A 12430-nucleotide genomic window follows, 5' to 3' on the forward strand; every position below is an offset into this window, starting at 1 on the left:
CACGAGTTCCTCAGATACATCCAGACATGTTGGGGCACGAGGGGAAAAATTCAGATGGGCGAGTATCTGTGTTTTTACTTTTTCCATGCTGACGTGTGTGTGGGACTTCTTGTGATCCTGGGGGTAGTGTATTGGACTAAATGTAAGACAGAAGACTTGGTGATTTTCATTCATTAAAGTCCTTGGTCAATTGTGGGACAAAGATGCTTTTATGCCCTTGATCAGTGGTAGTGTATGAGGCTATTTGGGGAGCCAAAGGTCTATTGTGACTTTTGATCAAGTTTGTGGGTGGAGAAGAGGGAGGTTTGGTTGGGCATGTTAAAACCTTTTGGTTTTGAGGGTAGGGTTTGTTTGGGGGCCTGTTGAAAGTGTTTTGAATGGGGTGTGTTTTGGGGGTCTGGGTAGAAATCCAACAATGTAAACAAACTGTGTGGGAATAGAATTAGGTCTCCCAGAGCATTCACTCCTGGCCCAATTGGGAATCAACAAGCAGTTGTCTGGACTTCACAGAGGCTTGGAAGTTGCAGTTATTTTTGTATCCCTTTGGTGTAATCTTTAAAAGTATGTGGAACATTTTCACAACTCTAAGCACATAAATAAAATCAGATCATTGAAATGCTTCAAAACTGTACGTACATGTTCAATTGACTGAGTACATCAAACCCAGGCATTAAAAATGTACACTGTACATGAAATGAGTTTTATGATATGGAAATGTGAAGTGCACATTTGGAATCACAGGGTACCGTACATTACCCCCAGAAGCCTTTGCAAGTGTTAAACCTGCATAAACATTAGTGATTTTCTTTCACCCTAAAACAAGACGGCTCCTCTCTATAGCCTTTGTAATTGGGGGGTGGTGAGTCTGGACTTGTAGATGTAGCCTGGTTTTGATTACTATGAACACATCAGATGTAATTATTACATTTGATTTTTAAGATCAATAAGGATCTCTCTCTCTCTCTCTCTCACACACACACACACACATACACATAATTATATTAACTTATGCTGCAGACATCAGTTTTCCGAAATTAAGGATGACATTTTACATCCCAGATATTAGTGGTGGGACCCAATAATGCTATTTCAATATTTTGATATCAATATGAACCAGGCATATTGTTATCTAGAAATTCTCTGATCTAAATACAGCATTGGTAATTTAAACATAGAAGGATATTTATCTGCTACAATTCCCCATTCAATACTGTTGTTTGAAAAACAAGCACTCAAGCTAAACACAAAGCTAAACATACAAGCATGTGATGATAAATAGAATTACTTCTCATTGTGCACATTTTAGGTGTGGGCACCAGTATAGCTATTTCAATATAATGTTGATATCTTTTTGTCGATAAGAGCAAGGCGTATTATGATTTCAGTTTATCTATGCTGTTAACCTACAGTATACAGTGCATTCAGAAAGTATTCAGACCACTTTAATGGTGGGACAAAGATGGTTAACTTTAATTCAGACCATTTTCCACATTTTGTTGTATTACAGCCTTATTCTAAAATGTATTCAACAGTTTTTCCCCCTAATCACTCTACACACAATATTCTATAATGAGAAAGTGAAAACAGGATTTTAGCAATATTTGCAAATGTATTAAAAATAAAAAACAGAAATACCTTACCTTGATTCTCGAAATTGAGCTCAGGTGCATCCTGTTTCCATTGATCATCCTTGAGATGTTTCTACAACTTGATTGGAGCCCACCTTTTATACATTCTATTGATTGGACATGATTTGGAAAGGCACACACCTGTCTATATAAGGTCCCACAGTTGACAATGCATGTCGGAGAAAATACCAAGCCATGAGGTGGAAGGAATTGTCCTTAGAGCTCAGAGACAGGATTGTGTCGAAGCACAGATCTGGAGAAGGGGACAAAAACATTTCGACTGTGTTGAAGGTTCCCATGAACACAGCTGCCTCCATCATTCTAAAATAAAAGAAGTTTGGAATCCCCAAGACTCTTCCTAGAGCTGGCTGCCCAGCCAAACTGAGCAATCGGGGGAGAAGGGCCTTGGTCAGCAGTGACCAAGAACCCAATGGTTACTCTGACAGAGCTCCAGAGATCCTCTGTGGAGATAGGAGAACCTTCTAGAAGGACAACCATCTCTGCAGCACTCCACCAATCAGACCTTTATGGTCGAGTAGCCAGACAGACGCCACTTCTCAGTAAAAGGCACATGGCAGCCCACTTGGAGTCTGTCAAAAAGGCACCTAAAGGACTCAGACTATGAGAAACATGATTCTCTGGTCTGATGAAACCAAGATTGAACTTTTTGGCCTGAATGCCAAGTGCCACGTATGCAGGAAACCTGGCACCATCCCTACGGTGAAGCGTGGTGGTGTCAGCATCATGTTGTGGGCATGTTTTTCAGTGGCAGAGACTGGGAGACTAGTCAGGATCGAGGGAAAGATGAACGGATCAGAGTACAGAGAAATCCTTCATGAAGACCTGCTCCAGAGAGCTAAGCACACAGCCAAGAAAATGCAGGCAGAGCTTCAGGACAAGTCACTGAATGTCCTTGAGTGGCCCAGCCAGAGCCCAGACTTGAACCCTATCTAACATCTTTAGAGAGACCTGACAATAATTGTGCAGCAACGCTCCCCATCCAACCTGACAGAGCTTGAGAGGATCTGCAGAAAAGAATGGGAGAAACTCCCCAAATACAGGTATGCTTAACTTGTAGCGTCATACCCTAGAAGACTTTAGGGTGTAATCGCTGACAAAGGTGCTGACGTACTGAGTAAATCGTCTGAATACTTATGTAAATGTAATATTTCAAATTTAAAAAATTAAATGTCTGAACCTGTTTTTCCTTTTCATCATAGGGTATTGTGTGTAGATTGATGAGGGGAAAAACAATTGAATCTATTTTAGAGGCTGTAACTTGGAAAGTGTCTGAATACATTCCAAATGCACTGTAAATGTGTCTGAATACTTTCCAACTGCACTGTATATTACATGACTGTTCCTGTAGGCAGAAATCTATGTCACAGACCTTCACAAAGGCTCTCAACTTAGCATACTTAATTGGCTGGTGATGTTTGATGGGATCCTCAGTGTATTTAAACAGGTTAGGGGTCTTGGAAGTCACATTTCTTTTTCAATTATTTTTGTGCAATTTTCACAAGTGTGTGTGTGGTACATTTTCATATTTCAAAGTACAAAATCAAGAGCTAATCAAAACGGCTCATGTTTCAAAACTCTCAAGGATATTTTCAATTGACTGAGTACAACAAACAAATTCAGAACATCATTTGTTCACTGCACCAAACCACTATTTCGAATTTGGATACATATCCATTCTAAGTATCTGCTTTTCAGTATTCACTTCATTTTTTTTATATGATTCTCTTGTTATGTTAACAATACAATTAGCTATAACTTAATCAAACTGCTCAAAACTGGTGACTACTAAATCGAAATGTTGTAGTGCCTAGTTAATGGAAATAAACTGAACAAAAATATAAACGCAACATGTAAAGTGTTAGTCCCATGCGTCATGAGCTGAAATAAAAGATTCCAAAGATTTTCCTTACGCACAAAAAGCATATTTCTCTCAAATTTGGTGCACAAATTGTTTTTTATCCCTGTTCGTTAGCATTTCTCCTTTGCCATGATAATCCATCTAACAGGTGTGGCATATGAAGAAGATGATTAAACAGCATGATCAATACACAGGTGCTCCTTCTGCTGAGGACAATAAAAGGCCTCTTGGGCAGAATGGGCAGTTTTGTCACAACACAATGCCATAGATGTCTAAAGTTTTAATGGAGCGTGTAATTGGCATGCAGACTGCAGGAATGTCTACCAGAGCTGTTGCCAGAGAATTGAATGTTAATTTCTCTACCATAAACTGCCTCCAGCGTCATTTGACATCAGGAATTATCAAACTATACTGAACAAAAACATTAAACGCTGTCACGACTTGCGCCAAAGTCGGCTCCCCCCCATGTCTTTGTGTGAAATTGTTTTGTTATGCGTTTAGTGTGATGCGCCAGACTGGTTTTTTATTTTGACCCGTTGTATGTATTTGTCATACATTTTGTATATTTGTGTGTTTTTCACACATATTGACTTTTACCTTAGGCTGGAGGATTTTTGACGCAGTTGCGTCTGTCTTGTGCCAAATAAAAGTGTGCCTGATCACAACTCACTGCTCTCCTGCACCTGACTTCGTACGTTAACTGATAGTTTGTTGGTGATGTGGACACCAAGAAACTTGAAGCTCTCAACCTGTTCCACTACAGCCCCGTAGATGAGAATGCTTGTGTGCTTGGCCCTCCTTTTCCTGTAGTCCACGGTCATCTCCTTTGTCTTGATCACTTTGAGGGAGAGGTTATTGTCGACCTCCTCGTTATAGACTTTCTCTTCGTTGTCGGTGATCAGGCCTGTCGTCGGCACACTTTATGATGGTGTTGTAGTCATGCTTGGCTAAGCAGTCATGGGTGAACAGGGAGTACAGGAGGGGACTAAGCACACACCCCTGAGGGACCCCCGTTAGGAGAATCAGTGGCAGATGTGTTGTTGCCCACCTGGGGGCGGCCCGTCAGGAAGTCCAGGATTCAGTTGCAGAGGGAGGTGTTTAGTCCCAGGGTCTTTAGCTTAGTGATGAGCTTTGAGAGCACTATGCTGTTGAATGCTGAGCTCTAGTCAATGAACAACATTCTCACACAGGTGTTCCTTTTGTCCAGGTGGGAAAGGGCAGTTTTTAGTGCAATAGAGATTGCGAAGTCTGTGGATCTGTTGGGGCGGTATTCAAATTGGAGTGGGTCTATGGTTTCTGGGATAATGGTGTTGATGTGAGCCAGCATTTCAAACCACTTCATGACTACAAATGTGAGTGCTACGGGTCGGTAGTCATTTAGGCAGGTTTCCTTGGTGTTCATGGGAACAGGGACTATGGTGTTTTGCTTGAAACATGTTGGTATTACAGACTTGGTTAGAGACGGGTTGAAAATGTCAGTGAAGACATTTGACAGTTGGTCAGCGCATGCTCGGAGTACATATCCTGGTAATCCGTCTGGCCGTGCGGCCTTGTGAATGTTGACCTGTTTAAAGTCTTACTCATATCGGCTACGGAGAACGTGATCACACAGTTGTCCGGAACAGCTCATGCTCTCATGCATGCTTCAGTGTTGCTTGCCTCGAAGTGAGCATAGTTGTAATTTAGCTTGTCTGGCAGGCTCGTGTCACTGGGCAGCTTGCATCTGTGCTTCCCTTTTGTAATCTGTAATAGTTTGCAAGCCCTGCTACATCCGATGAGCGTTGGAGCCAGTGTAGTACGATTCAATCTTTGTCATGCATTGACGCTTTGCCTGTTTGATTGTTCGTCAGAGGGCATAGAGGGATTTCTTATAAGCGTCCGGGTTAGAGTCCTACTCCTTGAAAGCTGCAGCTCTACCCTTTAGCTCAGTGCAGATGTTGCCTGCAATCCATGGCTTCTGGTTGGGGTACGTACGTACTGTGGGGATGATGTCATCGATGCACTTATTGATGAAGCCAGTGACTGATGTGGTGTACTCCTCAACTCCATCAGAAGAATCCCAGAACATATTCCAGTCTGTGCGAGCACAACAGTTCTGTAGCTTAGCATCTGCATCATCTGACCACTTCTGTATTGAGCGAGTCACTGGTGATTCCTGCTTGTAAGCAGGAATCAGGAGGATATAATTATAGTCAGATTTGCCAAATGGAGGGCAAGGGAGAGCTTTGTACGTGTCTCTGTGTGTGGAGTAAAGCTGGTATAGAGTTTTTTTTCACTCTGATTGCACATTTAACATGCTGGTAGAAATTAGGTTAAACAGATTTGTTCCCTGCATTAAAGTCACTAGGAGCGCCGCCTCTGGATGAGCGTTTTCCTGTTTGTTCATGGCCTTATACAGCTCATTGAGTGCGGTCTTACTGTCAGCATTGGTTTGTGGTGGTAAATAGACAGCTACGAAAAATATAGATGAATACTCTCTTGGTAAATAGTGTAGTCTACAGTTTATCATGAGATACTCTACCTCAGGTGTGCAAAACCTTGAGACTAGATTTCGTGCACCAGCTGTTGTTTACAAATATACACAGACCGCCACCCCTTGTCTTACCGGAGGCAGCTGTTCTATCTTGCTGATGCAGTGAAAACCCCACCAGCTGTATGTTATCCATGACTAGCTGAAACATAAGATATTACAGTTTTCAATGTCCCGTTAGTAGGATATTCATGACCGAAGCTCGTCCATTTTGTCATCCAATAATTTTACGTTGGCTCATAGGACTGATGGTAGAGGCAGATTAACCACTCGCTATTGGATCCTTACAAGGCACCCAAACCTACGTCCCCTGTCTCTTCTTCATGCAAATGATGGTGATTTGGGCCTTGTTGGGTGTCTGAAGTAAATCCTTTGAGTCCAACTCGTTAAAGAAAAAATCTTCATCCTGTACGAGGTGAGTAATTGCTGTCCTCATATCAAGAAGCTCTTTTCGGTCATAAGAGACGGTGGCAGAAACATTTTGCACAAAATAAGTTACAAATGACCCAAAAAAACACACACAATAGCACAATTAGTTAAGAGCCCATAAAACAGAAGCCATTTCCTCCTGCGCCATTATCATATCATATGATATCCCATGCTGATCAAAGCTTAGCCAACTAACTATAATTATTCAGATCACCACCAAAATTCAACGAAGCTAGTAGCTACTAGCTAGCCTATTCGTCTTCTTTAAAGTTTTATGGCAGACAACACCTATTGGTGTATTGCCGCTACCTACTCTACGGGGTATTGAAACAAAAATATTCCATTGTGGGAAGGGGGGGGCGACATAATACAAAAATGAATCAAAACAACCATCTCACTCCTTCAGTCACATTGAAATCAAATCCTTACACAGGCTCAGGTGCCTGTGAGGACAGAGCATTCATCGACAGGATTCCTTGAAATGCCTCTGTAGAAATATTCCTGAGTCACAAAATATGCTCAGCCGCACTCACAATGCCTATTTTCTCAGATTTCCTCTCTGTTTGCGCTGTCCAGTTGATAACCAGTGATAAACGCTCCAAAGTCCACCTTCGTAACATGCAACACGTCAGGATCCCTCTATTGACAAGGAATATAATTTTGTGTCTCTACTCCTTTTTTTTCACTTCTTATTGAACCAGACAGGCTAGTTGAGAACAAGTTCTCATTTGCAACTGCAACATGGCCAAGATAAAGCGTAGCAATTCGACACATACTACAACACAGAGTTACACATGGAATAAACAAAACATACAGTCAATAATACAGTAGAACAAAAGAAAACAAAAAGTCTATACAAAGTGAGTGAAAATTAGGTAAGTTAAGGAAATAAATAGGCCATGGTGGCGAAGTAAACACAAAATAGCAATTAAACACTGGAATGGTAGATCGGCAGAAGATGAATGTGGGTGATGTGGGTGATGAGGGGGCACGATAGCATAGATTCAAGGCATAGTGTACAGACAAAGGTATGGTAGGATGTGAGTTACATTGGAGGTAAACCTAGGCATTGAGTAATGAAGAGAGAGATATAGTCTCTAGACATGTTTAAACCAGGTGATGTCATTGCATATGTAGGAGGTGGAACAACATGGTTGGTTAAGGCATATTGAGCAGGGCTAGAGGCTCTACGGTGAAATTAGACAGTAATCACTAACCAGGACAGTAATGGACAAGGCAAATTGATATTAGAGAGAGGCATGCGTAGCCAAGTGAACATATGGGTCCAGTGATTCAGACAGTTAGCAGGCTAACAAGCTAACAGTTAGTAGGCCGGAGCTAAACAAGCTAGCAGCTAGTAGACCAGGGCAAGCTAGCAGTTAGCAGGCCGGGTTAGCAAGCAAGCAGTTAGCAAGGGCTAGCAGTTAGCAGACCGGGCAGGCAAGCTAGCAGTTAGCAGACCGGGTTAGCAAGCAAGCAGTTAGCAAGGGCTAGCAGTTAGCAGACAGGGCAGGCAAGCTAGCCGTTAGCAGACCAGGGCCCGGCAGTTTAGCAGTTAGCAGACCGGGTTAGCAAGCAAGCAGATAGCAGGGGCTAGAAAGTTAGCCTTTGGGGGGGGGGGACCTCGCGATGGGGGTAAGTCTGTTTTTGCCTCTTCGTGCGGTGACGTCGATAGACCAGTCGTGGAATTAGTAGGGTTCCAAGTAGCTCTAGGTAGCTAGCAGGCCGATATTGTAGCCCTGGAGTATGCTTCGGTGGTATCACAGCTTCAAGCTAAATTGATGCTTGCTCTGGGATCGAAACGCTAGCCAGGTTAGCTAGTTGTGAAGATCCAGATGAAAATGTTCAGTTTGCGGTAGGAATCCGGGGATAAAAATAACAGGTCCGTTATGCTCTGGTTAGAGTCACGTTGTTCGAACTGGCAAGAGCTTTCCGAGCTGAAGGTTAGCTGATGACCGCTGGCAATGGTTCGCTGACTGATATCTGGTGGTTAGCTGGCTAGCTTCAGTTGAGGGATTCCAGATCCAAATTAAATATAAATACTTTAGGGGAAAAAAAGCAGATCCACGCCACATTGGGTGAGGCAGGTTGCAGGAGAGTATTTAGATGATGAGGTTTAGCAAAATATTTTAAAGGATATGCGAAAAATATGCAAAACGATATATACAAGGGACACAACAGGACAAAGACGTCTGACTGCTACGCCATCTTGGACTACCATTACTTATTCAACTTCACTACTTTCTTCCACTGTTCTGAACGCCTCAGGATAGGAGACATTCTGGAAAGCCCTTATTCTTGCCACCTCCGTCTCCTTCACCCTAACAGGACACTTCAGTAATTTGGGTGCATGTTCACCACAACAACAAGCATCATTTAGGCTCAGCTGGCATATAAAACTCCTCCCGTCTACATACACCTGACATAAATAATTAACATTTATCACACTGCATTGGTTTGGGCATGAAGGCTCTCAGAGGGAATCTCATACAACCCAAATACAGTCGTGGCCAAAAGTTTTGAGAATGACACAAATATTAATTTTCACAAAGTCTGCTGCCTCAGTTTGAATGATGGCAATATGCATATACTCCAGAATGTTAGGAAGAGTGATCAGATGAATTGCAATTAATTGAAAAGTCCCTCTTTGCATGCAAATGAGCTGAATCCCCAAAAAACATTTCCACTGCATTTAATTTTTCCCTGCCACAAAAGGACCAGCTGACATCATGTCAGTGATTCTCTCGTAAACAGAGGTGTGAGTGTTGATGAGGACACGGCTGGCGGTCACTCTGTCATGCTGATTGAGTTCAAATAAGACTGGAAGCTTCAAAAGGAGGGTGGTGCTTAATTCTATCTGGGCGGGTCCATGCCCAGCTTAGCCAATCCGTAGAGCTGGCCCTGGTTGCTAGAATTTTGGAGAGTGAAATGGTCTGTCTGAAAAGTCCACATTCTGATTGTCTACAACTGTCTAAAAATGTGGCCACAATCAAAAGACACACTGAGATCTGATTGTGATCAGATCATCCTGCCCACCTCCAGAGGTAGTCAGACACACATTGTGTCTGAATATCTTACAAGTGTAGACTGATCTGGACAGAGAAGCCATTTAAATCAAAATTATTCCAACCTCATTGACAGGTGGCACCATTGATTGGTTACATCAATATTTGTCTTACATTAAATAAATCATATTTTGAAAGAATAGCTGTGAAATAATTTGCATAAAGAAGGGACCAGGAAATCTGGTCACAATGCAGACAGTGGATGGATAATCAGAATGTGGACAATATCAGGACAGAGAACCCATGTTAGCACCAGGTATAAACGGGGCTATAGAGAGGCATTGGGATTGAGCTGGTACATACCGAAGCAGTGCCGTAGATTGGTTTAAGTGTCCAAGTGAACCAGAGGCCCTTTAGCACTTGATAGTTTTTCTGCTATGGTGTAGACTACAGTGCTGCTGACACGTGGGATGTTACATAACTAGTTCAGAGTGCCTTCCCATGCAAACCAGTGTTAGTTAACAATAACAGGTTAAGCTCAGTCCAAAAAGGAAACTGATGGTGGACAACACTCCTTGGCTGGAGAAATAACTTTTTTTCTTTGACAGTGACTGCCCCCACCTGGTAAGTATTGAAAAGTACCCCTCTCTGCATTCAAAACAAATACGACTTGTGTTGGCGCTTCTTCCCTCACCTCCTGAATTTTCAATGATTCTTATAATGTTTAACCTTGCTCAACTGGTAGCATCACATTTGCTAACGGTTTCCAATCGCATCAGCCCAGGGTGAAGAGTTTGTTTTATTATCTTGAACATGTGGGAGAATTGCTCACAGACAAAGTAAGCAATTCAGGCCCTCAAATGTTGAAAGCGTTTATTTGTTAACAATTGACTTTGCAATAACCATAAACAGGCATAGTATCAAACTGAATATAGAACAATAGTTGATAACAGGACAAAATGAAGGCTTGTGCTTTACAAAACCTTGGAAACAGAATTGAGGGCGGAGTCTGGGCAGTGGGTTATTGGAATGCTGCTTCATGTAGAAGTTGGTGTATTTTCAATTTTACAGCACTCTTCTTTCTATGGGGGAGCTTCCTAAGATACGGGAGCAAACTAAAGAAGAACATCTCATCCTCTATGTCCTCCAGTCCGTCCATCCCATCCATCTGCCACCTCCTCTTCCGGCTGGGCCCATTGGCTCCCGACACAGTGTCAGGAGAGGGAGCATCCTCATCGTCTGCCTGGCCCCCCTCGATCTCATGGATAATGTAGGCTGATTTATCGTCCACACCTTCTGTGGCACTTTCCCTGTTCCTCTCCCTTTCCTCCTCCTCCAAGTCATCTGTGGTGTCTCCTTGCAAGCCCTTGGGCTGGATGAAGGGGGTAAGGAAGGACATGCTTCTGCTGTGCATCCAGGTCTTCTTGTGAATGTCCAGCTCCCCAGATGCTCTCCTCTGCTGCTCAGCCCGCTTGAATTTGACAAAAGTGTCCCTCAGGTTCTTCCATTTATTCCGACAGTCATCCACTAAACACCCCAAATGACACGTAACACAAAAAAAAGAGGGGAGTGGGGTCAGGATATCTGCATCGAACACAAATAGAGCAATCTGACCTATGGATAGTCTGATCATGATTAAAATAGACACATGACATTTCTTGAATGTTATGTAAACATGTATTTATTCCTAATTTACCTTATTGCAGGGATCACATTGTTGTTTTATTTGAGGGATAACAATTGGCAGGTAGCTAGCTAGCTAAGGATGTAGCTAGGTACGTAGCTACATAGGTGAGAGAAAGTTTGGTCAACAACAGTTCAAGTAGCTAGGTAGCGATAGTTAGCTAGTTGGCTAGCTTACTAGCTAACGTTAACTGGGTAGATAGCAAGCTATTGCTAGCAGCAAGCTGACCTTACCAGGCATTTCCACTTGCAGACTTACAGCCCTCCATGCCCTTGCCTTTCTCTGTGAGTCCCTGTATGAGTTTAAAGTTACGTTATACAACTCAGGGTAATCCGAAACAGCCGAAATGATTCTGTCAGCCATTTGCATGTTAGCTTTCAAAGCACTCGCTGCTGCTACTACTCGCTTTGAATTCAAAGACAGTGCGCATGCGTATCAAATGTTTTCCAAACGCTGATAGGTTAAACTTGAAACGCTTGCTTGCTGGTTAAAAGCCTTTACATGGTCTGTCTGATCTCTGTATTGGCTGTGCAGCATTTACAAAGATATGGCCTCTGCTGAAGTCAGAGCACTCACACTTCTTGCGTTCCGCTGGGCAGCCGTGAAGGAAGTTGACAAGGAAGTGAGTTTGTGTTTATACAGGACCTCCCGCACTCACCTACCGTCAACCAATCATGTCAATGCAGAGCTATACGTAGCCCTCCACCTTGTTACAACATTTGAGAGGCGCACAGCGATGCGGTACAGAGCTCAATTTGGCCTCTGCATTCCTCCAGAGGCTCTATAATTGCGTCACACCATCCATACGGTGCCTCCACCACATTTCAGATCAAGCATAAATTTACTTTAAATTAGCTACCACAATGCTTGAGACAGATGTAACTAACTAGCTAAAACAAATAGATTTTATTTATGAAAATCAAAACAGAACAATTCTAAAATGCAACGTTAAATGTTGCGAAAAATACAAAACAAACAAACATGCAGTAGCATTTGCAGCCGGATAAAAATGATGTAGTTCATGTAGTTTGATAAAGCTAACTGTTTTACGACAGGAAATACTACGACGAGGTGGCCGAGTGGTTAAGGCGATGGACTGCTAATCCATTGTGCTCTGCACGCGTGGGTTCGAATCCCATCCTCGTCGGTTATTTTTATCCCTAGCCAAAGTGTACAGTCATCAGTAATACACAGCAATTATGGATGTTCTGTGCTATCCAGAATATTTTGTAGATATTTGCACGCATAATGTACAAAACACATTTAGTCAGAAAT

General features: G+C 42.6%; 1 protein-coding gene and 1 non-coding gene across 2 annotated transcripts; one reads left to right on the top strand and one right to left on the bottom strand.

Moving 5' to 3' along the window:
• Positions 1 to 10329: 10329 nt before the first annotated feature.
• On the bottom strand, positions 10330 to 11911 carry LOC121839978 (MADF and BESS domain-containing protein). Its single transcript, XM_042300799.1, has 2 exons — positions 11389 to 11911; positions 10330 to 10998 (listed from the first exon to the last, which is right to left on the bottom strand). Exons 1-2 carry the CDS (start codon positions 11522 to 11524, stop codon positions 10493 to 10495), a joined length of 642 nt encoding a protein of 213 aa, XP_042156733.1. The 5' UTR covers positions 11525 to 11911; the 3' UTR covers positions 10330 to 10492.
• Positions 11912 to 12220: 309 nt separating this feature from the next.
• trnas-gcu lies at positions 12221 to 12302 on the top strand. The gene has a single exon. It is a non-coding gene; the product is annotated as a tRNA-Ser (tRNA).
• Positions 12303 to 12430: the final 128 nt, after the last annotated feature.

This window comes from Oncorhynchus tshawytscha, linkage group LG18 (assembly GCF_018296145.1).
Source record: "Oncorhynchus tshawytscha isolate Ot180627B linkage group LG18, Otsh_v2.0, whole genome shotgun sequence".
In the NCBI taxonomy this organism is placed as follows: Eukaryota; Metazoa; Chordata; class Actinopteri; order Salmoniformes; family Salmonidae; genus Oncorhynchus; species Oncorhynchus tshawytscha.

Bases quoted from the DNA above. Each gene is read 5' to 3' on its own strand.
- LOC121839978 (XM_042300799.1), bottom strand. From the start codon at position 11,524: ATGCAAATGGCTGACAGAATCATTTCGGCTGTTTCGGATTACCCTGAG. The intron at 10,999-11,388 runs GTAAGGTCAGCT...TGGGGTGTTTAG, and splicing joins TCTGCAAGTGGAAATGCCTG to TGGATGACTGTCGGAATAAA.